At 40.9% G+C, this 27,799-nt stretch overlaps 1 protein-coding gene across 1 annotated transcript; it reads right to left on the reverse strand.

Annotated features, from left to right (window-relative positions):
• Positions 1-2,690: 2,690 nt before the first annotated feature.
• Positions 2,691-22,182, reverse strand: LOC141285321 (Schwann cell myelin protein-like). Its single transcript, XM_073818345.1, has 16 exons — positions 22,140-22,182; positions 13,976-14,359; positions 13,541-13,828; positions 13,147-13,440; positions 12,939-12,974; positions 12,499-12,840; positions 12,074-12,370; positions 11,858-11,960; positions 11,173-11,220; positions 11,051-11,077; positions 10,919-10,981; positions 10,772-10,816; positions 10,664-10,690; positions 10,523-10,567; positions 10,309-10,377; positions 2,691-2,748 (listed from the first exon to the last, which is right to left on the reverse strand). The coding sequence occupies exons 1-16, from the start codon at positions 22,180-22,182 to the stop codon at positions 2,691-2,693; spliced, it is 2,169 nt and encodes a 722-aa protein (XP_073674446.1).
• Positions 22,183-27,799: the final 5,617 nt, after the last annotated feature.

Genomic DNA, 27,799 nt, shown 5'->3' on the forward strand with positions numbered 1-27,799 from the left:
AGGCAGTGGTTTATTGCCGATCTTAGATCTGCACATCTTGAACCGGGCACTTCACAGGTGCACATTCAAGGTGCTCACGCAGAAGCACATCTTCAAAAGTGTGTCCGTCCCCAAGATTGATTTGCAGCGATTGACCGAGGGACGCATACGTTCATGTTTCTATCCTTCTGAGCCACAGAAAATTTCTGTGGTTCACGTTCGAAGGACAAGCGTATCAGTATGAGTCCTGCCCGTCAGGCTGGCCCTGTCACCCTGTGTCTTCATGAAATCATGGAGGCAGCCCTTGTTCCCCTGAGAAAGCAGGGCATTCTCATTCTCAACTACCTCGGCGACTGGCTTATACTAGCTCAGTCTCGGGATCAGTTGTGCGAACACAGGGACTTGGTGCTTGTGCACTTCAGTCGGTTGGGCCTTTGGGTCAACTGGGAAAAGTGCAAACTCTCAAAAACAAAAAAGAGGATCTCTTTTCTTGGTATGGAATTGGATTCGGTCAAACCTCACGCAGGTACGTGCCCAGTCGGTATTGAACTGCTTGAATACACTCAAGAGAAGGACGGCGGTCCCATTGAAACAGTTTCAGAGGCTCCTGGGGCATATGGGACTGCTTCAACACTGGCTCCACGGCCGAGTTCCAAGGTGGGCGTTGCAGCATGGCACTCGAGACAAAGTGACACTGGCCTGCCACCAAACCTTCACCCTGTGGTCAGACCTTACATTTCTCCACCTGGAACAGGTCTCCAGGCATTCTGTGGTATGCACTGATGCCTCCACCACCTGCCAGGGGATCACATACAACAGGCAGGCATTGTCAGGGGTTTGGACGGCCCCCCAGCTACACTAGCACATGAACTGCCTAGAGTTGCTAGCAATATGCCTTGCCTTAAATTCCTACAAAGGGCACTTACGAGGCAAGTGCGTGCTGGTCAGAAAAAGGGATATGGTCCGAACTGTTGCGTACATCAACCTACAAGATGGTCTACGCTCCCGTTGCATGACGCAACACGCCCACAACCTCCTCAGGAGTGAGAAGCATCTGAGGTCACTTCGAGCCATTCACATTCCGGGCCTGCACAACCATGCAGCCGATGTGGAGCTGTGCTCCCCGGAGAATGGAGACTCCATCCCCCAGTGAGACTTCTCGCACAGACACTGTGCAAGATCAAGGAGAACGAGGAGCAGGTCCTGCTTGTGGTGCCCTACTGGCCCACTCAGACCTGCATGTCTGGTCCCTGAACAGGAAGTGGAGGTTTTAGGTCACCCCAAGGGGAAATAGAAACCATTACTTCGGCGAGAGCCCAGCCCACGAGACACGCTTACACCTTGAAGTGGAACCCATTCGTCAATTGATGTTCCTCTCACTGAGAGGAACCCCGAAGATGTCCGATCAGAATCGTGCTGACATTTTTGAAACAAGAGCTAGAGCGAAGGCTGTCTCCCTTCACCCTTAAAGTCTACATGGCTGCTATTGCTGCGCACCACGACGCCATAGAAAGGAAGTCGTGGGGAAGAATGACCTAGTGATCAGGTTCCTCAGGGGAAGCAAGAAGGGTCTCAGCCCAGCTACATGCCCAAGGTTCCCACTACTCTTTTCAGGCACTAGGTGGTGAGCCTGCAAGCGATGCCCCTGGAGGAGGCAGTCCCATGGCCTAGCTTTGCTTTGTCCCATCCAAGCCCTAACACATTGACAAAGCAAAGCTTCAGGACCTCAGATCAGCTTTTTATCTGTCACGCAGGCCGGCAGAAGGGAAATGCTGTCTCCAAGCAGAGGATGGCCCACGGGTCACCGGCTTGGCTCCTCGGTGAACCTGAGTGTTGCACCTGCTGCCTAATTATACTCATGCTGTGATCAGTGATGTGCACTGACTCGTTATAGTTAGTGTAGTCAAGATGCCATTTGGTTGGCCTTATTAAAGGGATAGTTCACCAAATATGAAATTGTCATAATTTACTCACCTTCATGCCGTTTCAATCCTGTGCAAATTACTTTATTTTGTTGTACACAGAAAAAGAAAAATGTGGTTGAGTTACTAACATTGTTTAAAACATATTTTGTGTTCCACATGTAACCCTTGGCTATAGGATATTAAAATAAAAGCCGACTACGCCACCTAGGTTATTACCCAGGAAAATATAAGGAAACTATTAACACAAAAGTTACAACGAAGTGAAGGACCCTGCTGGTTCGTTTTGATTCAAGACAGAGACGTGACTTACAAAAAAAATACACATTTATTAATTCACACCACGGTTTACTCAATATTAAAAAGACAGTCTTAAAATGGTCTCATCACAATTACCAATTAAATACCCACAGTCAAAGAGACCGTAATAAATAACACCATCACATAGGGGACACTCCACACAGCAAATCAGTGTATAAAGATGATTAAAGCAAGTGAAAATCAAACCAATACAAACTCCCCGTCCGTTCAGCGTCAATATTACAGCCCATCCGTTCACCTGTGAACATACACATGGACCAAGATACTTTCACAGGAAACAAGCCGAAAGAAATTCACATAAGTTCACAATGTCACGTACTGATCAATTGAATATCTATAAACGTTAGATCAGGATCCAAATGGGGATGACAACGCCGTCAGCTGTGCACAGAAATAGTAACACTGTAACATTTAATAAAAATGCACACGATGAATAAACACAGCCAAGGACGCGGTAGGTGAGACAATTCAAAGAACAGCCACAAATACGGGATACGAAACAACAGCTAGCACCTTCAGACCGCACCTAAAATACAAATATAAGACAAATGAAAGATTTTAAAAACGAAATCTTTAAAACACACAAACAAACTCCTTACCTCCTAAGTGAATTTCATAGAATAGAGCAGACTTTGCGAACGGCGCTCGTCGCTTCACGCACACACTCTCCTAATGATAAATGCATTCTTTAGACTATCACTTCAAACTAACAATACAAACGTTAAGACAAATAACTCACCAGGAGAAGACAAACAAATTAACTGGAACAAACCAGTCTCCGACCACAGAGGCTTAACATCCACTCGAGAAGTCATACACAATACCCACACGGACACCTTTTAAGGGCTGAATATCCACGCGCTCCAATAATGCGCTGCACAGGTGTGCGCAATAAAAGTACGTGCCGATGCCAGTAGGTGTGTCTTGCCCTTAATGTGTTACCACTAGATTCCAAAAATAAAACCTGTTACACACAGAAGAAACAAAATGTAAATGATGACAGAATGTAAATTGTTGGGTAAACTAACCCTTTAATACTGATTTAAATAAGTAATAATTAAATAAGATATAGCAGTATATAAACTGTACTACAATTTTATGAGAAAAATACACAGATCGCCATAATTCAATCAATAATTAATCAACGAAAAACTTTTTCCCCCTAAGACATGAAAACATTGGGCTGCATAGCTTAGTGTTCATGATGTATCCAAATAATCAATGTTGTTATATTTTGCTGCATTTGTGCACACCACGCATCTATTTTTAACCTCAAATGGCCTAACCTGACATAATTGAAGCAACAACATATGACATAATGGATAAGTCTATTTGACCTTTTCTTATTAGACATAAACACCAGTTTAGGAGGATGTACGGTTTCTGCAAATTCAGTATATTTTCCTTGTGCCTACTCTAATTCTTACTTCCTTTCCTTTGCTTTTTCTTCTCCTTGCATTCTACTTACATCTTACTTCTTTTGGATTTTTCTTCTGATATTCACTACTTCATCCCTTAGTTATAATAATTCTAAAAACTCTTTAGTATAAATTAGTAAATAAGGCAGATCTTGCCAGATTTTGTTTACATTTATTTATTCTTACAATTTTCATATTTACTTCATTTTTTTAATTGTATTAATATTTTTATTTTAAAAAAATGTGTTATTCCCACTTATAAAGTTGTTACCCCTTCAGTCGAATCACTTCGACGTTACATTGGGGATCTCGCCTGAGAGACCGATCATCTCTGAGCCTTATTAAAAAAGAGAGCACATGCGGGTATATAAGAAGGCGGCGCGCATCACTCAAACAGACTTTTGCTTTCAGAGCCGGTATGCTCAAGCCTTTTGACGTTGTCAAGAAAGACTTTACGTTCCTGCTGCTGCTGCTCTTCTCTGCTGGCGTGCGCCGATCGAATAAGAGACAAATTTTACTGAAAGAGTGAATTTCTCGGTGAATTTTCACGGCCACAAAAAGCCTCCTGCTCTCCAGCGAGCAAGCCCCATTGAGTGCACAGTGGTGCCGCGGTTTCCTCCCTGGGCAGACTGGGACTAAAAGAGCAATTTCTCACGGCCGTGTAAAGACGTTCTTTTCAGAATGGCTTTTCGGCCGTGCGCTTCTGGGTGCGGCAGTTACCTCACCTCTCTGGACGGACATGAAAGCTGCTTCACATGTCTGGGTCTTGAACATGCTGAAGCAGCTTTCATGGATGGTTCATGCGTCCACTGTGAACGCATGACCATGGGGATGTTGAAGACTCGCCGCTTGCTCGCGGGTAGGCCCCCCCTCACGCCCCAAGGCCCGCGAAAAAAATAAAAATTAAAAAATTAAAAAATTAAAAAAGGCTGTGGCGAGGCACGAGGGGGATTTACAAGTCCTGGTGCCGAACGCACCGCCGGCCCCAAAGGCCCTGCGGTCTTCCGCCCGTCAGCAGACCCCCGTCAAGATGCCAGAACAGTTCGCCCCCCCGCCATCCGGGCTGGGCGTCTCTTTTGGCGTTCCTCAGGAGGAAGAGATGTCAGCCGCTGCGTCAGAGGGAAAGTCAGGGGGTGAGGACTCTCTTCCGGCGGCGCGGTGCCCCTCCGTGGTTGCTGCTCCGTCGGAAATAGACTCCGAGCTCTCGGCTATGCTCCTCCGAGCCGCCAGGGGGATCGGTCTAGAGGTTGCTCCATCGCCTGCGGCCGATCCTTCTCGGCTGGACGACCGGTTCCTGGGGGGGGCTCCGGCGGCATCGCCACGCCCCCCCCCCCGGTGCCATTCTTCCCGGAGGTGCATGAGGAGCTGATTAAGACCTGGCGGGCTCCCTTTTCATCTCGCCCCCTGCCAGCTCCTTTCCCCTCACCACCCTTGATGGCGGGGCGGCCAGGGGATATGTGTCGGTTCCCCAGGTCGAGCGCGCCGTGGCGGTGCATCTGGCGGGACCGGCCGCATCTCCCCTCCCAGGCCTGCGAGCGCTCGTCCGCCCTTGCGGGCCACACTTTTTACACTGCGGGCCAGGCCGCCTCGGCCCTGCATGCGATGGCGACCCTACAGGTCTACCAGGCCAAGGGGTTGAAACAGCTGCACGAGGGTGGTCCGGACCAAGGCGCGGTGCAGGAACTCCGTCAGGCCCTTGGTCAGGTGATGTCCACGGCTGTGGTCCAGGAGCGACACCTATGGCTCTCTCTGGCCAGATGGCAGACGCCGACAAAGCACGCTTTCTTGACGCTCCCATCTCCCAGAGCGGCCTTTTCGGCGACACTGTCGGGGACTTCGCCCAGCAATTCTCGACAGTCCAGAGACAGACGGAGGCGCATCTTGCCCCACCGCGAAGCTTCCATCCCGCCGCCGGAGGCACCGCCTCCGCCTGCACGTCGCCGAGGGCGCCCCCCTGCGGCCGCAACATCCACAGCTCTGCCCCCCGCGGAGGCCCACGATGCCAGGTTGGCGGGAAGGGCCAGCAAGCGCAGAGCCAGCCGCAGGAGAGCGGCGCCGCCCGCGCCACAGGGACCGACCCGAAACAATCGCAAAAAATTGCGAAACGTCCCTGACGCGGGCCGCCAGAGGTGATTGAGACTGCTCTTTAGGGGATGCTAACATCTACGCTCCCCGCTCCCGCTGGAGGGCCGGGAGCCACTGTGTACTTCAATGCTGCCGTCGGCACCAGGCGCCCGCCCAGACTCAGAGGTACCCCTTACATTTTTTTGGGTAGGCGTGCCTCTCATCTGCCTGCGGAGGTCGCGTTCCTACTGGCGAAGGACGCGATCCAGCCTGTCCCTCCCCCGGGACGAGGTCAGGATTTTTCAGTCCCGACTTCACGTGTCCAGCTAGAGTGGTGGGTTAATATCCGCCCTGGATGGAGCTCTGTCCCGATCCCTTCTCAGGCTGTCGGCACACATGCTCACGACGAAGCACATACAAGTATGTTTCCGTCTCCAGGGCTGGGTTGCAACCATCTGCCTGAAGGGCACCCGCTGTCGCGTCTCGATTTCTCCCCGACGCACACCCCATTGCCGACAAGCCAGCCCGTGGCTTACCACAGGTTGGGTTGCCATGTACGACAGAGGCTTACAACCTCCCCATCTGCTCCCATGGAGTCCAACGTGGCAGATTTTGCTACTTGCCATTCACTTAAAGCAGGATAACTCAACCGTGCAGCCTGTCGGCTCTCACGGCAGTCCACCCACCTGCAGAATGGCGACTCCACCCCGTGACGCAGCTAGTTGGAGTACATCGGCGGGCCAGCCACATCCGCTCGTCTTCCGATTCCCCCATTGCCAGCTGCCTCTTTCAGAGTAACACTGGCACCCAGCTGACTCCGGGGCCTAAGTACGCCCTTCCCCAGCGAGCCTCCTTGCACAGACACTGTGCAAGTCCAGGGAGGACGAGGAGTAAGTCTGCTGGTTGCGCTACAAGAATGGCCCACCCGGACTTAGTAACCATCCCTCGTGGCAGTCCCTCCTTGTAAGGGCACGGATTGACACCTTGACCTTCCGGCCGTCCAGGCCGTGATAGAAATCTATCTCTCGGTACCTAGCTCCCTTAACTAGGCTGGCTTACGCACTGAGATGAGGTCTATTTGCTGGCATTCCTCTCGCTGAGAGGACCCACAGAGATACACTATTGCAGTAATGCTTCCTTTCTTGCAGGAGAGTCAGAGCGCAGGCTGTCCCCTCGACTCCTCGAATATATGCCGCCGCTTAGCCGCATATCACATGCAGTAGATGGAGCAAAGTAGGTAAGCATCCACTGGTCGTGAGGCTCCACAGAGGTGCCCATACAGCACCTCATACCCTCTTGGGACCCCCCCCCCCCGTCGCCCCCAGGGCCGCGAGGCACTCCATTTTTAGCCACTGGCCTCAGTCGAGCTAGAATTCCTGTCATTTAGACAGCGCTCCTGATTGCCCTGGCTTCCATCAAGAGGGTAGGAGACCTACAAGCTTTCTCTGTAGGGAAGCTTCCCCGTCGCCTTTTCAGGCCGCGGGGCGCTCCTTTGGAGCCTCGGGCCTCAGTCGAGCGAGAATTTCTGTCTTTAAGACAGCGCTCCTGACTGCCCTGGCTTCCATTAAGCAAACTAAGGTTCCCCAGAGGTGCTCAGACCGCATCTCATACCTCTCGGATCTCCCCGTCGCCTTTTCAGGCCGCGGGTCGCTCCGTTGGAGCCATGGGCCTCAGTCGAGTCCTGTCATTAAGACGGCGCTCCTGACTGCCTTGGCTCCTATTAAGAGGGTTGGAGACCTACAAGCTTTCCTTGCCAGCAAAGCGTGTCGAGAAATTCGGGCCCGGCGACTCTCACGTTATCACTGAGACCCCGGCCCGGTTACGTGCCCAAGGTTCCCACCACGCCTTTCCGCGACTAGGTGTTGAACCTGCAAGCTCTGCCCTGGAGGAGGCAGACCCAGCCTTGCGATGTTGTGCCGCAAATGAGTGAAAGTAGAACAAGCACTCGGCACTCAGGCGCACCTAGCAGCTTCTGCTTCGGGGTTCAGCAGAAAGGGAATGCTTCCCCAAACTGAGGTTGGCTAAGTGGGTGGTAGATACCTTCTCCCTGTTATACTCAGGGACAGCCATGATCCTTGGTTCATGGCACCTCTCTAGCAGATGTAAAAACCGAGAGCTGCGGGCTGGGCGACACCTTACCTTCGCTTGGTTCTACTACCTTGCGTAGAGGCCGTTCTCCCGTGTCCTAACACAAGGACTCACAGGTGAGCGGGAAGACCGGCTGGTGTCGGCTTGCTGCGCCATTCCCACGGGGATCCGTGCGCTATTCCCAGAATGTTCCCTCCGGCGAACCCTGGGTCCTCCTGCCCCGCAGTCAGGGCTAGGTGCGGAGTAGCCCTGCACTGTGATCCTGCCTGGGTCTCCTTCGCCCTGCAGGTTGTGGCTTAGTTTTTATTTTTTCCAGCGGAGGAGACCGCTGTTTCCCTCGTGTATCCCTAGAAACCTTTATGGATATATTGAATTATTCTCATTTCCACATGTAAAAATTTCATGTGCTCCGCCCCCCCAACCCATGCTTCAGTACAACTGGCATCCCTGAAGGCCCCCTTACTGGGCCTCAGGGCGTTGGGAAGGTTATGTTACACTTCGCCTGCCGGCACGTATACTTGTCAGCACGTGAAGTTGTGCGTAACGCGGTACCAGGGCCGTGGCCTTTTCCATGGGTCTAAGTTCCCAATGTAACGTCGAAGTGATTCGACTGAAGGGGTAACGTCTAGGTTACGAAGGTAACCCATGTTCCCAGAAGGAGGGAACGGAGACGTTACATTCCCCTGCCACGTCCCTGGCGTCGCGCTGACGCCGGCTTAATCGGCTCTTCAGCGAAAACCTGTTTGAGTGATGCGCACGTCCACTCGCCAATTTTCAATTGGCCTTTTTTAATAAGGCTCAGAGATGATCGGTCTCTCAGGCGAGATCCCCAATGTAACGTCTCCGTTCCCTCCTTCGGGGAACGTGGGTTACCTTCGTAACCTAGACGATTTCTGACATAATTATTGCTCATCTGCCTGGATCTCTACTGCATCATTTCAGGCTTTAGATCCATGGTTGCATAATTAATTTGATTCCTGAACAAGTATTTGTTTCGTAATACAATAGTGACCTAGTTTATAATATTTTGTATTCGTTTTTTAGTAGAAGCAGAAAGCAGGCTCAAAAAGAAAGCCTAGTCTTGCCAAGGTGATGTCCTTAGCTGATAAGGCAGTATGTGGGTACTTGCAAATCTACTCCAAATAGACTTCTAAATCAAAAGAGGAACAGAGAAATGTAAATAATGCAGTTTGGCATTTAATTTTCTTTCTGCAGATGAATGTTTGACGACCACCACCCACAACTGCACTGATGAGCGTTCATTTATACAACCACAAGCTGGTGAACTGTAGCGAAACTTTTGAAAAAGGTAGTTGTGTTAGTAGCCTATAACAAACTAAAACGTCTTCCCTAACAACAGTGCTGAATATAGACGGCTTTAAAAGTAACACATTTCTGACTTATAAGCCACCTTGTTTTCAAATGAATCACAATATATATGAAAATGAAAACTGTGTTTATAATACAGTGAAACAATCTAGAAATATTACACTGATTCTTCAGACAAGAGTTTTGAAATGTCAAATGTGAACTTAATTTGACAAATAAATGTATCCAACATTTTAAAAAAGGTCCTTTCAAACTCTCTGGTCAGATCTGTTTTTTTTTTTTTTTTATTATTATTAAAAAGTAAATGATTTCTAGCAGACAAATATTAAAATAATATATCAGAGTGATCAAGAGCTGCACGCTACCCGCATAATGCAAGCAATACATTTTACGAAAAAAAACAAAAAAAAAAACGTTTTTTTTTTGACTGATTAAGTGCTTTTTAAGTTTTTTTTCTTTCCTGCAGTCAAGCTACTCAATGGGTGAGCCATAAACACATGTTAAAGTCAATACAAATACATTTCTGTTTGTTAAATTCAGAAAATTGTCATCATTTATAAAACAACACTGAACAGAGGAACAGGATGGGGAAATGATGCAATCTGGACCCAAACCACGTCATCCACTTGTCAAAGCACATGCACGGCCCTGATTGGTGTAACATTTTCATCAGACATTTCCATATAGGTTGGAATCATCATCATAACTATAACCCTTAAAAGAAATTCAAGATATGCAGAAATCAATGAATAGCATCATAGAATCTGAGAATGTCTTTCATGCTGTAAGTCAATACATGTAAATGTGATATAAATAAATGTACTCACATGGTAGGATTTTGGCTCACTGAGGTGAGAAAAAAGAAGAATTTAAAAATCACATGTTTGAATTTATCATAACAACTGTTAAGCTAAATAAATTGAATATCCTATTTATAGACCTGTATTTGCCAGCACATACACTACATATGAATTACAATGCATGAAGACACTGATATTAACTATTAACTATTCAAGAAACAGTTTTTTTTTTTTGTTATAAAAACAGTGATAAAGAGGAAAGAATCCTGAAGTGACATAGATACTTTTATGTTCACATAGAGTTCATTCAATATTATTCTGCTGTATAATGCAAATATTTAAATACCGACAGATTCATGTTCTGTATGTGGATGACATTTACTGTACCTCTTTGGTGATGGCATATGAGGTTTGGAGAAAGGCTTGTTTCCTGACACTGTACATATGTTGTTTTCCCTGTGAAGAAAGAAGGTTCATCAGTGATGCCACTTTGGGAAAATACTTTCTTATATCTCTGTTTAATATACAATGACAATCTTTTAATCTAATATAACATGAACGAAAACATACTTTTACAGATTTTTTTGAATAAAATACTCACTTGTATTCTGCTCTCAGATTTGTATTGGTTCTGGGTGACTGGTGTCTACAACATAAAGAGAATAAAATGAACACATTTGAGTTTTTTTTATTTTATTTTATAATGAAACGTAAAAGAAAGATGGCAAAAGGTACTGATTACCTAGAAAATCGGCTCCAGATGCTCCGTCTGGTGAGATGTGTGTGTCATGTTTAATATTATGTAATGTATAATATAATTTTACTAATGTTAAATATATTTTCAACCTGCCTTTGTTCAGGCCTTGGTTGTCTTCCGGGAACATCTTCAGTGTACCTGTATACAGTATAACAGTTAATGCACTGGAGAGATTTGGATGACCAACATTAACCACACCTAATCACCTTCTTTCATTTTGCCTTTTTATGTTGTACTTGCCTGGTATCACTCCTGTTTCCCCAGTTATTCCAAGGTGCTCTTCCTTCAGGAATACTAAAACGGCTGAGGGAGAAATTAAAGTTAAAGTAGTCTCAGGATAATAAAAAAGATACACATACAAAAAAGACCAACCTTGAGAATCTGTTCCAAACGGATCTCCTACATCAAGGAATAGGGTTAAAATTGCAAGTGTATTATAAATCAGAAGCTATTTGCTCTCAATAAGTGAAAATTGATGACTATGTCATACATACCTTGGCTTGGATTGTGTTAGAGAACCTTGCATATCCTGAGGAGGCTGTCTACAATTAATAATGACAAAGTGAAGACAATGTCAAGTTGTCAATGCTGACTAATAAAAATAAAAACTAAGCGCAGTAGCAGATGCGTTTTGTAAATTTACTAGTACCATCTATATTGGTATGTCTGGATAGAACTAGTCACCATGTACTTTTCACCAGCTCTACCACTGTCTAAAGATTATCTAACCTCATTCTGATACTCATTCTGATACTCGTCCTTCGGATGAGACGTTAAACCGAGGTCCTGACTCTCTGTGGTCACAAAAAATCCCATGGCACTTCTCGTAAAGAGTAGGGGTCTAACCCCGGTGTCCTGGCCAAATTCCCTCCACTGGCCCTAGTCAATCATGGCCTCCTAATAATCCCCTTCCATTAAATTGGCTATATCACTCTCTCCTCTCCACCTGTAGCTGGTGTGTGGTGAGCGCACTGGCGCCGTTGTACTGTGGCTGCCGACGCATCATCCAAGTGGATGCTGCACACTGGTGGTGGTTGAGGAGAGATCCCCCATATGATTGTAAAGCGCTTTGGGTGTACGGAAATACACATGAAAGCGCTATACAAATGCATCATTCATTCATTCATTCATTCTTATCTGAAGAATGTGTATATGCCAAAAAATAAAAATAACACTTACTTGTGTCGCCTCTTGTAAATGAAGACTCCACCAAGTGCACAAATGAGGATGAACACAAGTGAAGATGCAATGATGTAAGGCTCAAATCCAACCCTTTGAACTCCTATGATAGTTTTTTTTAAAGAATTACAAGTCACATCTCCTACAAATCAAACAGTTCTATTCGAGCAGTCATATTAAAACAGACCACTCTCATTGACATCAGTCTATACTTACTTCTAATACTCAGAAAGGCAGTATTTTCCTGTGTTTTACCGCCCCAGAAGTTGGCAGTGCAGACAATTTCATCTTTCTCTTCATATCCAGTTGGAACAAAGGTCACAGCGGACACTGTTTCCCAGACGCCTCCACCCATGTGATTGTGGCTGACAGTTTCTCGGGCTGTTGGGATGCTCCAGATGATTTGGGGAGGGTGAGAGGAGCATGTGTGGTTGACTGAGCATTTGACGGTGACGCGTGTCCCGGGCTCGATGTCTTCAGGGAGGGATGACATCACAGGTTTGTCGGGAGATGCTTTTTTGATTAAAGAAAAATCAAACAACTTTTGATTAAAAGATGTTATTTTAGTTTTGGAAAGTGATGCATAAAATGCAAATTTTCAATAGTATGTGAACCCAAGCTTTTTTGATTTTTTTCCTCACCCCGCATTATAATGAACACACAGCTGTTGTTAAAGCTGTATCTTTCATTTTCTCTTTCTGCTCGGAAGCAGAACGGCCCATTGTCGTGAGTTTGCACATTATCTATCTCCACAGTACAGTCATGCTCATCTGGGTTTCCGAGGAGTCTTGTGCGGCCTTTGAAGTTGTCCAAAACATCAACTGGGTCGGTGTGGAACATGTAGCCACCTTTTTTGGTGACCCAAAGAACCCGAAGTCGAGTGACATATTCCTCTTCCATCTTGAAACTGCATGGTATTACCACACACGACCGAGGCAACGCGGTGATCTTGGGTAACACGTCTGCCACGTATTGGAAATAGGCTACAAAGAGTGGATCAATCAATTATCACAGAACTGAAATTGTCATTTCTAATCATTTGATGTAAATATGAGAATAGATATAGGGGATAAAAACATACTTTCATTTTGCACTGGATTTGCTGGTTTTTGATACTCTGTAAGACAGTTAGAAGACATTAGAAAAAATAAGGTTAGATTCTAAAGTTTTACTTATGGTTGGGTTCTGCTTAAACTCTCTCACACACACACACACACACACACACACACACACACACACACACATACACATATATATATATTCTAAAAAAGGCCACAACAATTACTCACGTTGTACACGTAAAACAACAGAAGCTCCAAAGTCTGCTCCAGAAAATTTTGCCTTGCAGCTCAGTTTCTTTTCATTGTCCTCTTTTGAACCCAAAAAGGTTATGTTGGAAAAGGTGATCTTATCTAACCCAGAGAGTTTTTTGTTCCCATTTGTGATCTGCATGTTCTCGTAGTTCCATGTGATGGTTGGATTCTCTTTCTGGCATGAATGGTGGACATTACAAATGAAGTTCTTAGCGACGCCCTCTGTGACATCTGCCAGTTCAGGCTCAATTGTGATTCTTTGATGAGCACCTGAAATTTAACTGAAATATTGTAATAGGTCCAACTGCAACATTTAAAGTGAACTTACAGCTAATAGTGTACAAATCAGTTCATATTTATTTTTACTCACATTCTGCGCTTTTGTCTTTTGTAGCTGTCACTGTTATGCCACCATGATGTGTTACTAAACACTCAATAGTCGAGCGTTCTGCCTTTATGACACCTGTGCGTGTCAGGGTGATTTTCCACAGGCCATCTTTAAAAGACTCATCCTTTATTTCGTCAGATCCTTCTACACCTTTCAGAGTAAAAGTTGGTTTGCTGTATGGACACGAGTGGAAAGTTGAACATGCTACTGTGACTCTGTCACCCGTCCTCTCACCTCCATAAATATAAATGCTTGGCTGCCGTGGCTGTGCTACAATCGACAGAAACATTGCAATTAATCATTTAAAACCCATAAATTGCTTAGAAGAAAGTCAGTGTGTCTATTATTATTGGTTATTATTGAACACAACTTCCAGCTACAGAGGGAAAAACTATTATGACAAGAACATTTACATACTGTCAACAATAATTGTAGAGGTGACATCATAAAATTTGTAGGTGCGCCATCCAACATGTTCAGGGTCAATCCATGCGTATAATTTCTCTCCACGATGGGACAGATCCAGTCTTGTAATCAGCAGACTGCAATCCCTACTTGATGGATCACCATACAGATTTGTTTGCCATCTGAACTTCCAGATTACATCATTAGGATACCATGAATCATAAACTAAAGGATAACCTCTAGAGACCCACTGATACCACACAACTCTACTTGGGTTTTCAGGTGGATATGATGTGTAGTAAAAAGAACATGGTATAACCAGACAGGAACCTTGGAGACCGTGAAGTTCACTTGGCATACTCACAGACCACGCCAAAGCATCATACAGCAGGACACCTGTGGGACAAAAGTTGAAGAACATCAAAATGCAAACAGAACAGTAACATGCAACAAGTAGGAAGCCCTGCAAATGATGTGGAAAAAAAGATCCCACAACAAACGCTTAATAGACTGGTCCAGCAGCTAGAACTAAGGAATTATGACCATATTAGCCCTGTTATATCAAAACTGCATTGTCTCCCTATTAAATATTGCATACAGTTTAAAACCTTGCTGATTAATTATAGAGCCCTGAAGAGTTTAGTTCTTCGGTACTTCAGCACACCCTTGTCACATACAGTAATAGATCTAATGTGTCAGAGAAAAAAAGTGTGCAGCCATCTTTAGAATTTCGTCTTTGGGGGGGCGCTAGCGAGCAATGGTTCGATAGGTCGCACTCTTTGACAGCTCCCGCAAAAATCAAAGATAAATTAACATTTTGAAGGACTATGTCGGCATAATAAGTTTCATTATAACTCTAATTAGCCTAAGATTTGCACACACTTGTTGGTGACAAGATGAAAGCGAGTGGGAAGCAACAAACCTTGAGAGGAAAAAAGCAGTGCGAAGTAGGCCCCACTTCACCGAGCTCTCCTGAAAACGCTGGGCAATCGGACGAGGTTTCACAACGATCGGCAGACGTTACTATTCTGGAGGCCATTAACTCTTTACGTTCTGAACTACGAGCTACCAAGGCAGAGATTTGTCAGACGATCGACACTCGGATTGAAGAAATAGCCTCTACCATCAGAGGGGAGATATCCGCTCTTAAATCGGAAACCCAGGCAGCTATTCAGGCCCTGCAAACTACGACAGCGCAACATGGTTCTACCCTTGCTGATCTAGAGCAATCGGCCACACACTCATCGGATGCCGTATCCAAGCTTCAATCCGAGGTGAAACGCCTAAGTTCAGAAGTGAACGCACTGACAGATAAGTGCTTGGATCTGGAGGGAAGATCTAGACGACAAAATGTGCGGATCGCCAGACTAAAAGAGGGTACTGAGCGGGGCAAGGACATGAATGCATTTATTTCTGAACTTCTGAAAGAGGTGCTTTCCATGGATGAATGTCCGCTTATAGATCGTGCACACAGGGCTCTGCGTGCGCGCCCGAATGACACCGACCCGCCGCGCTCACTCATAGTGCGACTTCACTATTTTCGAGACGTAACAACTATCCTCAGGAAGGCTGCAGAACGAAAGGACCTTGTCTACAATGGCCAAAAGATCCGTATATTTCCTGATTTTACTCCTGAAGTTGCAAAGCGCAGAGCAGCGTTCAACAGAGCAAGAGAATTACTTCGGGATAAGCCAGGAGTGCGGTACGGAACATTATTTCCAGCAAAGTTGAGAGTAACTTTCAATGGCACCGAGACCGTGTTCACCGACGCGAGAAAAGCTGAAGAGTTCGCCGAGCTACATTTTGGTGCTGGCCGAAATGCTGACGGTAGTGGTTGATACTAACAGTGTCGCTCTGGGTAACAAATAAGAGGACATTTGTTCGATGTTCAGGTATAAGGACTTTTTTTTTTTTTCTCATTTAAAGGTATGTGCTTCTTCGCAAGGAATACCTTCTAGGTTGTTTAAAAGTCTGTAGTGGCGGTTTACACCACTGTTTTTTGTACTACCACTGATATTCAGCACATTTATAATAAGTACGTTTTCAAAATGTTAATTTTAGATTTCAGAATATGTTATTTGTGGGACTGTTTTAAGCTTCTACTATTAGAAGTGCTTATTAAGGGAAGTAGTGATTGTTTATGTTTGGAGATGGGTTTGTTTTTTGTTTTGTTTTTTCCTGTTACTTCCTTAGTGGGGTCGCGCCTTACTTTAAAGGGTTTTCAGTATAGGCAAGACATTGGGTATGTTAAGGGGTGGGCAAAGTTGGGACATTTATATTCACTCTGTGTTTATGCACTTAACACAATGGTATATACAGTAGTTGGGTATGAACCTGCGCTATTCAGAATAACATAATGCAATCAGAGAAGGGGAGACAATTTACTGTGGTCTCTTGGAACGTTAAAGGCCTGAATCAACCAGTTAAAAGGGGTAAGGTGCTGGCACATTTAAAATCATTATCAAGTGACATAATTTTTCTTCAAGAAACGCACCTAAATAAAAATGAATATATTAAGCTAAGGGCTAGGTGGATTGGTCAAACGTACCATGCTACATGTGCAGTTAGGTCAAGAGGAGTGGCCATTCTTTTCAGAAAAGGCACACCGTTTATCCATAGGTCAACTGTTGCGGATAAGGAGGGCAGGTATTTAATAATAGCTGGAGAATTGTATTCTCTACCCATAACTTTGGTTAACATTTATGGGCCTAATACGGACTCGCCCTCATTTTATAAACATGTTTTCGCTCAGATCCCAGATATTCTAAACACTAATTTACTTGTTGGGGGTGATCTGAATTTAGTTTTGGATCCATATTTAGACCGTTCGTCTTCTCGCAGAGCTCCTCCTTCAAACTCCAGTATCTTTCTGAAAGAATACTGTAAAAACTCCAATCTGCTTGATATTTGGAGAATTTTTAATCCACAGGACAGAGCATACTCTTTTCATTCTAACGTTCATAATGTATATACCCGAACAGATTACTTCTTAGTAGATGCTAAATTGATGCCCCTCACCAGTAAAGTCATGTATCATGACATAGTGATCTCAGATCATGCTCCCCTCTCATTTTCTTTAAATTTTTCTAGCATGCCTCATTGTGATAGGATATGGAGACTTGATTCACAGCTCCTAAAGCAACCAAAATTTTGTGATTTTATAAGAGAACAAATTTCCTTTTTCTTTAAGATGAATGATCTTCCTGAAACTTCCCCTTCAATACTTTGGGAAACTATGAAAGCTTATATCAGGGGTTGTATTATTTCTTTCCAGGCTGCAATAAAGAAAAGAAAAAGGGCTAAACTGGTAGAACTGGAACGGCAAATAAATTGTTTAGATAAAGAAAATGCCGCACATCCATCCATAGAGACGTATAAGAAAATACTTTCTTTAAGATTTGAACATAATCAGATACTTTCAGATCATATTATCAGAGGATTCCTATATACACAACAAAAATTTTTTGAATTTGGTGACAAACCCCACAAGTTGCTGGCAAGACAAATTAGGAAAATAGAAAGTGACCGAACCATAAGTAAAGTTAAGTCAGAAAATGGTGACTTGTTAACATCACATGATGAAATCAATGAGAGATTCAAACAATTCTATCAGGATTTATACTCTTCTAGGTCCCTAAATGATGATCTAGTTGTCAAAAATTTCTTGGATAGTTGTGATCTTCCCACCTTAGCTCAGGAAGATCGTAACACTCTCAATGCTGAGCTCTCAGTTTCAGAAATATTAGGTACTATTAAGAAAATGAAAGGTGGCAAAGCCCCTGGCCTAGACGGCTATACAAGTGAGTTTTATAAAGAATTTGGCGATATCCTCTCACCATATCTATTTAAAGTGTACACCCAAGCATATAACAGTGGCAGGTTACCTCCTACTTTAAATGAAGCCATTATAACAGTCTTGCCTAAGAAAGGGAAGGACCTAGTAGAAGTAAGTAGTTATAGGCCAATTTCACTTTTGCCATGTGACCAAAAAATTCTGACTAAGGCTTTATCTATTAGACTTAGCACTGTAATGGACAAACTTATTCATCCCGATCAGACCGGATTTATTCCTAAAAGACACTCATCTTCAAATCTCAGACGTCTTTTTAATATAATTTATTCTCAAAATATACACTCTGATGATCTGGTCATTGCTTCGCTCGATGCAGAGAAAGCTTTTGACCAATTAGAATGGCCTTATCTTTTCGCAGCACTAAGAAAATTTGAAATCGGCGATACTTTTGAAAAGTGGATAAGAATTCTCTATTATAAGCCATGTGCAAGGATTCTTACTAACAGAATTCTTTCTCCTCCATTCAGTCTATACAGAGGTTCTAGACAGGGCTGCGCACTATCACCTTTACTCTTTGCCCTGGCCCTTGAGCCCCTTGCACAGTCTATTCGCTCTAATCCCAACATACATGGATATAGCACTAAGAATACAGTAAGCAAAATATCATTATATGCTGATGATATTCTGTTATATATCACTAAACCTCAAACAACTATTTCAACAATTTTAGAAATGATCTGTCATTACGGTACATTCTCAGGTTACAGGGTCAACTGGTCTAAGAGTGAACTAATGCCTATAAATGTTAGAGATATTTCCGTTCTCCAAACCTTCCCATTCAAAATAACACAACATAAACTTAAATATTTAGGAATTGAGGTCACAAAAGATTTTCAGTCATTATTTAAAGCCAATTTTCCCCCTTTAGTGACTAAATTGCAAAATAATATTCAGTTCTGGAGATCCCTGCCTGTTTCTTTAATAGGAAGGATCAATATTATTAAAATGATCTTTCTCCCCCAAATTCTTTATCTTTTTCAAAACATCCCAATATTTCTACCAAAGACTTTTTTCAAACAACTAGATTCCATTATTATACCATTTTTGTGGGATTACAAAGCCCATAGAATAAGTAAAGCACACCTTTGTAAACCTAAAGCCGTAGGTGGAATGTCCCTTCCAGATTTTGCCCTTTACTATTATGCTTGTGCTCTTCATACTATCATAATGTGGCTAGATCATACGGTAGCTCACTCGACTTGGATCCAAATGGAAAGAGAGGCATGTAGTCCGTATGATATTGGTGCAGTCATACTGTCTCCTATAAAAATAGACAAGTCAGTATATAACTACAACTGTATAATTCATAGTACAGTTCGTATTTGGAGGCAGATCAAATCAAAGTTTGAAATTAAGCCACTGTCTTTCCTTTTACCAATCAGTGGGAACCCATCATTTATCCCTTCTACTATGGATTCTGCTTTTACACAATGGAAGGAGTTAGGTGTTCAGAATATCGGAAACCTTTTCATAAATGGCACGTTTGCATCCTTTAGACAGTTGCAGGATCAATATGGTCTGCATGCAAGTAACTTTTTTAGATACTTGCAAATTAGGGATTACGTAAGAAAGCATATTCCCTGTCTTAATGAGGCTAATCCTGCTAGGTTGGATGATCTTTTGGGGCTTGGAGGTGGGGTCAGTCATTTGATATCTCTATTATACAACTCGTTGTTATCAAAGAACTTACCTTCTACAGAGAGTTTAAAATTGCAGTGGGAGCAAGAATTTGGGGAGGAGATATGTTTGGAATTTTGGACTGATGCACTAGAGAATATTCATACATGCTCTGTCAACTCTAGGCATTGCCTTATTCAATTTAAGATTATCCATCGACTCCACTATACTAAAACAAAATTACACAGACTTTTTCCAGATGTCTCCCCATTTTGCGACAAATGTCAGACAGAGTTAGCCACTCCCTTGCATAGTTATGTTCTTTGTTCTAAATTAATCTCTTTTTGGACTGAAGTGTTTGAAACCCTGTCTGATATTTTACATAGTGAATTAGAGCATGACCCACTTCTTGTGATTTTTGGAATTTCTGATAAAATCACGTCACTTCAAAAATCTCAAAAACAGCTGTTGTCGTATGGACTTATTGTGGCAAAGAAACTTATTCTAAGATTTTGGAAAACAACAGAAACCCCGTCAGCTAAACTATGGTTGGAAGAAATGATTAAAGTACTTCACTTGGAGAAAATTAGATTCTTAATGGTAAATAAATTGGACAAATTTGATACGATTTGGTCTCCTCTTCTCCTATATCTTGAGAATGCAGGTTGAGTGTTCTTGTGGTGTTGACCGCACCATTAGTGTGGCATGATTTTTAGTCCCTGGGGTGGGGGGGGTTAAGGGATTGTTTTGTTGGTTCTATCTGTTTGTGAGGCTTGTATGTTTATTTTTATTTGCTGTGTGTTATTTAGTTTATTTATTTTTGTTAATAACTAAAACCTTGGTATGTAACAATAATTGCTGGATTGTTTCAGTGAATACCTCAATAAAAAAGATTTAAACACAGAATTTCGTCTTTGGACTTCCGCTTTTGCAGTAGCTCAGTAGCGTCGCTGTTGAAGTGGATTTACTTACTGTAAACTTAACAAACGTCATCACGAGCATTGTAATGTTTGAAGTGGATGTCTTAAATGGCTGCAGATTGGGACGATTTTAAAATGAGCTGTTCATTCTAACCCATACATTTGTAAGGCCTCTTCTTTGCGCTTCAGAAACACAAAGACAAAAGTCAATGAGCGCAGAAAAGGGACGGAGCTTCATAAGGTCTATAGTCCTTCAATACTATATTGCGGTCTCAAAAATTCTGGCCCGTTGATACCTAGCCCAGATAACACGTACGTCTGCAAGATGTCTGTTTAAGATTGCTTGATCTGAAAAGTATCTGCTGTGTACACACTTCTGACAGACATCTTTAAGATGTTTTACATACATTCTAAATCATAAACATCTTAAAGACTAGATCTAGCAAACGTCTATTTGACTTATAGGAAATGTCCTATAGATAGATCTATTGCAGATGAGCAAACACTCTAAAAAATACATCTTGCAGATGTAAATGCAGATGTCAAATAGACATCTCTGTAATGTACGTGTGCTATCAGGGAGAATATCAAACTGTCGACTGAAGGTAGTAGATCCTTTTCTATTTAATGTGCAAACTCTGGTACAGTCTAGCACTGGTACGTCTGTAGGATGTCTGCTAAAAATCTGGAAAACATCTACTGTGAAAACACATCTACTAAACATCTTACACAAATCAGTTTTGCATACATTCTAAATCATAAACATCTTAAAGATGTCTTTTAAACGTCAGATGAGCAAACACTTTAAAAACGTCATGTAAATGCAGACATTAAATAGACGTCTACGAGATGTATTCTGGAAGCAGACACACTCTCTTAGTTTGACACGTTTGCACTGTCAAATGTAGAGATAAAGTGCTGTTTTAGCTTTGTGGTATCTTGTGGTGCTTATATTTTAAATTCATTTGTTTCTATTAGCTACAAAAAATGTGGAAATTAAATCCACACAGGAATTATAAGCCTTACATTCTGGAATAGCAACAGTAAATGAGTTGATTGGAAAATGTATGTTTCCAATTTGAATCATAATTTAAAATTATATAATTGCATCTGAAGGCCTTACTAACTATTACTAATTATTACTGTGAAATCTTGAGCTTTATTCAAAAAATAATTTTCTAAATCACTGGCTGTTGAGTTTAGTTGCAAGTTTGCTTTGCTCTGCTCATTATAAAGATTTATATTAATACTTATTTATCCGATATCAGAAAAATTCCCAACATTTTAATCACTTGTATACTAATCAGTATTATATTATTTATTACTTATTTTAAGACAATTCACACTGCACTGACAGACTCATTCCAAAGTTTGTTGGGTCAGTTTGTTTCCTCATTGCTATCTGGTGGTCTTGGTTATCGCTTGTTTTTGCCAGTGTTAAATTAGTGTTTGCCTGGTCTGGAAATATCCGAGAAGTGACATATACTGGTGACTGTTGAATTCCTGGGCTTATCGTTTGTAAATATCTAATCTTACTAACCATTTTCCAGACAAGCACTACAAGCACCTTATCTGCTATTTAGATATTTACGCACATTTAAATGCAGTAAAATTAACATAAGGCAGTACTGGGGAAGACAGAGCAAAAATCTCCATAAATGAAGACCTGACCTTAGACAAGCCACCACTTTAAATACATTTTATAAACAACCTTTCTAGATTGTATAAAGTATATCGGCATTAACAGCATCTATGAAGAAAAAGATAGGGAAAACTGATCCGATACCTTGTAAAAGCAATTTAAGTAGCAGAGGGCCCATCACATTCATGGATTTGTCCTTAAATAAAAACAAAAAAAACAAAGAAAAGTTGTTTTATATTTACAAAAACAAAGGAAAGAACAACTTCTGACCAACAGACTATAATAAATTTTACACAGGGCTAAATGGTTGCTTTTAGTTTTTTTTTTTTTTTATGCTATAAGTAGAGTCACCCCATTCAGACAAATTGGGCTAAAATGTATGAAAATTGAAACTTTAAGGCTTCTGTTAAATGAAATGTAATTTTATTTTATTTTCATTCTTACCTTCTTAATGCAGTTTAATTCCCAACAAACAAATTGGATTGAAAAGGTCTATACCAAGCACTGCAAAATGTAAGAGACTGTGTAAGACAAAACACTGCACAGTTAAGTGAGAAGGATCCTATAAGAGAAGGCGTGAACCTCAATCATAGTGGAGAGTAACAGAGAGAGAAGAATATTTTCTTTTCTTCCAAATAAGGCTTGCATAGTGAACAAACTGCAGGCAGAGACTGTTTTAGGCTTATCTCACTTATCTCACTTATCTCACAATTCTGACTCGTTTTCTCAGAAATGTGATATGTAAACTCGCAATTGCGAGTTATTAAGAAGTCAGAAATGTGAGATAAACTTGAAATTCTGTGAACATATCAGTCTTTTCTCCTCAGAACTGGACTTTATACCTTGCTATTGCGAGTTTATAGCTCACAATTCTGATTTCATATCTTGCAACTGTGCATTTATATCACACAGTTCTGAGAAAAAAAAAGTCAGAATTGCGAGATACAAACTCACAATTGTGAGAAAAGTCAGAATTGTGAGATACCCAGTTGGGTAACACTTTATTTTGATGGTCCCCCTATAGATCATCTGTTGACTATAAGTTTCTTTGCAAGTGCAAATCTACTTACTGTCATCAGGGCGGTATCTGTAGATTGTCTATTAAATGTACTGTATCAGTCATTACAATGTCTATAACATGTAAGCAGCTATTAAACATTTGTTCAGTAAAGAGTTATCAATGTGTTATCAATTTAAGTTGTAGATGTTCAACAGCATATTAGCAAACATGCAACAAATCCTAAACAAGTTTTCAGTACCTTTATACAGCAAAGTAAGAGCGTTTTAGTAGTCAGCATGTAGCTGTTAACCAGCTTATCAACAGACTGTCAGTACACATTCAGTTGTCTATAAGTAGCAACACAAGATCATTTCAAATGAAATTTAAACATATATAAGGATACTTACTCCTGATCTTTTGCTTTTGCAAGTATTTTCAAGAGTGCTCTACTAACTGTTTGTTGCATAGAAGTTACCTTTTAGTAGACAGTCATTTTACTTTGAGGTGCATTCATCTATTCATCTGTTGTCACATTTGGCCCATCAAAATGAAGTGAAAATCTAAGAAATGCTGTTGAATGACATCACAGACAGCATAGCAGCTAGTCAGTGGATGTTCAGCAGACATTCTATAGACAGTTAGTACCGACACTGTTGAGTATTTGATTCAAGATTAAGTAAACAGCAACACCAGAGTACAACTATAAATCTGCCAAATGAGAAATAAATAAGAGTCATCAGTTTGTCCAACCAACTGCTTTTAATGAACTTCTGTCAAAAATTTCAATAAACATTGCTATGGACATGAAATGAAAAAGCTTCCTTTTTTACATTGCAAGATGTCTGAATCTGTGAAAAAGTCAGAAGGTATATATATATATATATATATATAAATATGTATACGCGTGTGTGTGTGTGTGTGTGTGTGTGTGTGTGTACGTATAAAAAAGAAAAAAAAACATGGACTTTTTGTATGGCTAAGTTAATACAACAAAGTTAGAAGCATGAATTGAAAGAAAGAAAGAAAGAAAGAAAGAAAGAAAGAAAGAAAGAAAGAAAGAATTGAGTTATCGAGAGAACTGACTGATGTCATGCAAAAGCCTTCCAAGAATCCCCTGTCTGTATCTTCTGCCTAACCAGTAAGTCCATTCTATATATATTAGATGGTCTTTGAGAGCCTTCTCTGACCGGTTTGCACGCATCCTCCAAACTTCCCTTTTGAAGTTTGCCCATGCTCTTTCAATGTTCTGTGTATGTACCCCTGTTGATGGATTAACAAAATGAATGCTATGGTTCACTGTGCGGTGTTGGTATCCTCTCTCTGAAAGAGCCGAGTATGCACGCCACTCATCACTATGAATGATGCTGCCTCTTTTCACATGTTTTTCTATGATTGGCAAAAGGGTTGCCTTGTCTCTTTTGTCCACCAATCGCAATACTGGTTTTCGGGAGGGCAAAATCTCAACCATTCCGAATACCCAGCTTTTCCTTCTCCATGCACCTCCAAAACGGCCTCTGGCATACTGAAAAAAGAATAAATGAAATTTTTAAACACTCTTATTTCATAAAAGTCAAAAGCACTAGCATTAAAATAAGTCAACTGACATGCTTTTAATAATCCAAATGTTTTTAGTCTTACAAAAACTATTTACTGTATCTCAATTTCTTTTATTAGAACAATGTAACAATATTGTGTCTTGTATACACTGTAATAAATAAATAAACATAATAAAAAAATAAATAAAAAAATCTAAAATGCATGGCAGCACAGGGTGCCAAACATTTACCATTAATGGAAATAATGGTTAAAAGGTCATAGAAAAAAAATAAAAAAAATAAAAAACATGTAACGGTCAATGACTGGTAGAAGCTGCTCCCAAACAAAAACTGTAAAATCAAGCTAAAATACTCACAATTTTCTTAAATCCCAAATTTCAGCATCTGCATTGCAAAGTCTGCTTTTATTGCTTTCATACAAAACTCATTATTAAGGTTTAGATGCTTGAGAATAATAAAGATTGAAGTCACTATTGTTGAGACAAGCATTTGCTTTTGTTGGGCTCTTGACTCTTTGCTTTTTAACACAATATATTTTCTGACTGCTGTAATTGTGTTTCTACAGCACATTTGTTATAGGAAAATTCAGATGAAATTGGTTTCCTTATTGATGATTTTGAAAATTTGAAAGTTCAGAAATTAGTTGAACAAGTTTATGTAGACTCGCACAGACATTAAGAGTCTGTATAAACCAACAACAGTGACAGTCAAGAAAATATTCCAATAAATGAATCAACACTGAACATCACAAAACAAGATACTGAAGTCACAAAAAGCTTTTCATTGAATGTCACCATTGTTGAGATTCATGTGCTGATTCTTGATATTTGTGAGAGTCAAAAAGACAGCTTAACCCCCTGGGGTCGACAAACGGCAACCAATTTCTGTACAATAATTTTTTTAAATCTGAATATCTAACATCACTAAACACCTGTAAATAATGCAAAAATAATAGTTAACACACTCAGAAAGAAGACTCTGGATGAGATCAGTGAATCGGGCCATTATATAATGATTGAATCATCAAGTAACCAACTTTATCTGATCAGATTTTCTCTTGCAATTTTTGCTCTAACAAATGTTCTTTAGTAACAGCAGCCAGAGAAAAACTGATGTTAAAAAGGAAAGAGTCAAGAGCCCAACTAAATCAGTAAACTGAAACTCTGCTAATTCTTAACACAAGGCTTTATATGCAAGAAAAAGTCAGATCGGATTGAAATGAGTGAAGATGATGAGATTAGAGAGATTTGTTAGTGTTTAATGTTCTGTTGCTGCCAGTCATGTGACAATTTATTTTTGTTTCTTTCTTTTTTTGTGTTTTTACAGCAAAGGTGTTTGATCATAATTAAGAAAATACCTTTAGATTAACAGTGTTTTCATCTTACGTAAATTAGGATATTTTATGTTTTTGTTTGTTATTGTATTAATTACAAATTCATTTTGTAAAATTACATACAGTTGTATGTAATTTAAGAAAACAGAAAAATGTACCGTAATAATACAGTACTTTTTCTGTATAAAAAAGTGAATTACTGTAATTTGTCATTTTCATAATGTCTAAATTAACAGCCAGGTAGTTACTTTAAAGATCATTTTAGAGTTTTGACTACAATTTAAAATAAAAGAAAACAAAGTAAAATAAAAAAAATTCTATAAAATTACAATTATTTTACAGTGTACACATCCACATTTAAAGAGAATAGATATGTTTTCTGAGGTCATGGCTTACTTTTCGTCTGTGGCGAAACTTGCTTTCGTCAATGTGTACACATATGTTGAGCCCACCAACTTTTTGTCCTCTTTTTTTCCTGAGCCGTCGCATACTTCTCACACATACATGTCGCAATTTCATGGACATCTTCGACAGGGTCGCACTACTATTTGAGATGTCATCTAGCATCATATCCACCTGTCGCATATGGAGACCCTGGGAAAACCTAAACAGTAAACACAATGCAATACAATATTGCAGTAAAAGGACAGTATTAAAACTTTGATGTACAGACAGTGATGGAGGAAATGGCACCAGAGATCACAGACAGTATAAAATTACCTGTGAATATACTTCATCCAGCTAAAAAGGCTTGCATGGGAATGGGAAAAAATGGACTTGGTCCTTATGCTTTTCCTGCTTCGTCCACATGACTTCTTGCACTGCCTGTAAATGAGCATAGTATTCATAATGTAAAATACATTCCTGCTGGCGTAGCTTAAAAAAAAAAAACCTGATTCGACTATGATCCCTCTTACATATATATACACACTATTCATTTATTTATTTATTTGTCTGTATGTTTGTTTAAAAAAATAGCTCAGAGAACTTATTTGTTAGTGAACTGGTTACACTGCATGTTAAGGATTTATTACACATTGACACAACAATTCACAAAAACAACAATAAGACTAAAGAGATTACAAAATTATTTAACTAATTTTCTCTGGTAAAGATTATATTAAAATGTAAAATTGAGGTGACCAATAAATGTAAATTATGTATAAATGAAATAGATGCATTATACTAAATTTTCTGGAATTGTCATCTTGTTTACAATTCTGTAATGATGTCTCTCAATTTGTATGTAGAAAAATACTGTTCCACTTGAATAGAACAATATTTTACTTTATTTTTAACACAATGATATATTTATATTTAAGTTATTTTCTGAATTTGTTTAACATGCCAGCTATTTCAATCAATCAATAAATCATATACTTACCAGATGTATCCATCTTTACAAGAAGACGTCACCATTTTCATGCGTTTCTTGCATCGCCTGCATTTCATTTTACCATGGAGCAATCTTTTCTTTTGCATCCACTTTATTAATTTCAGACGTGACTTGTTCGTTTCCCTTACATAAACTTTCTCAATGAGTGATCTCAATAAAGTGCTCATCTACACATTTGGTTAAATGTAAATCTCGTCTTTAATTTTCTTCGTTTGATCTTCCTACCTACCCGAACTTCATCAGCTTTTTTTTTTTTTTTTTTTTTTTTTTTTTTTTTTTAGTTCTGTTGGCGCGATTTCTGTTTACAAGGGAAAATCCGGAAATGGGCGGGACTTTGACGGCACATTTGTTTTGGGATTTTTTTTTTTTTTTAATCTCTATATATAACGTTACTCTATGCCGTTTGTATTTCGTAATATTTAATTACTGTTAAATTATAGTGAAGTTTATTTGTATTGTTATATATTTTGTAGTTTTTCTTTCCCGACTGAACCAATGGCATTGTCACAAGGTAACGGA

The sequence above is a fragment of the Garra rufa genome, chromosome 14 (assembly GCF_049309525.1).
Source record: "Garra rufa chromosome 14, GarRuf1.0, whole genome shotgun sequence".
Taxonomy (NCBI): domain Eukaryota; kingdom Metazoa; phylum Chordata; class Actinopteri; order Cypriniformes; family Cyprinidae; genus Garra; species Garra rufa.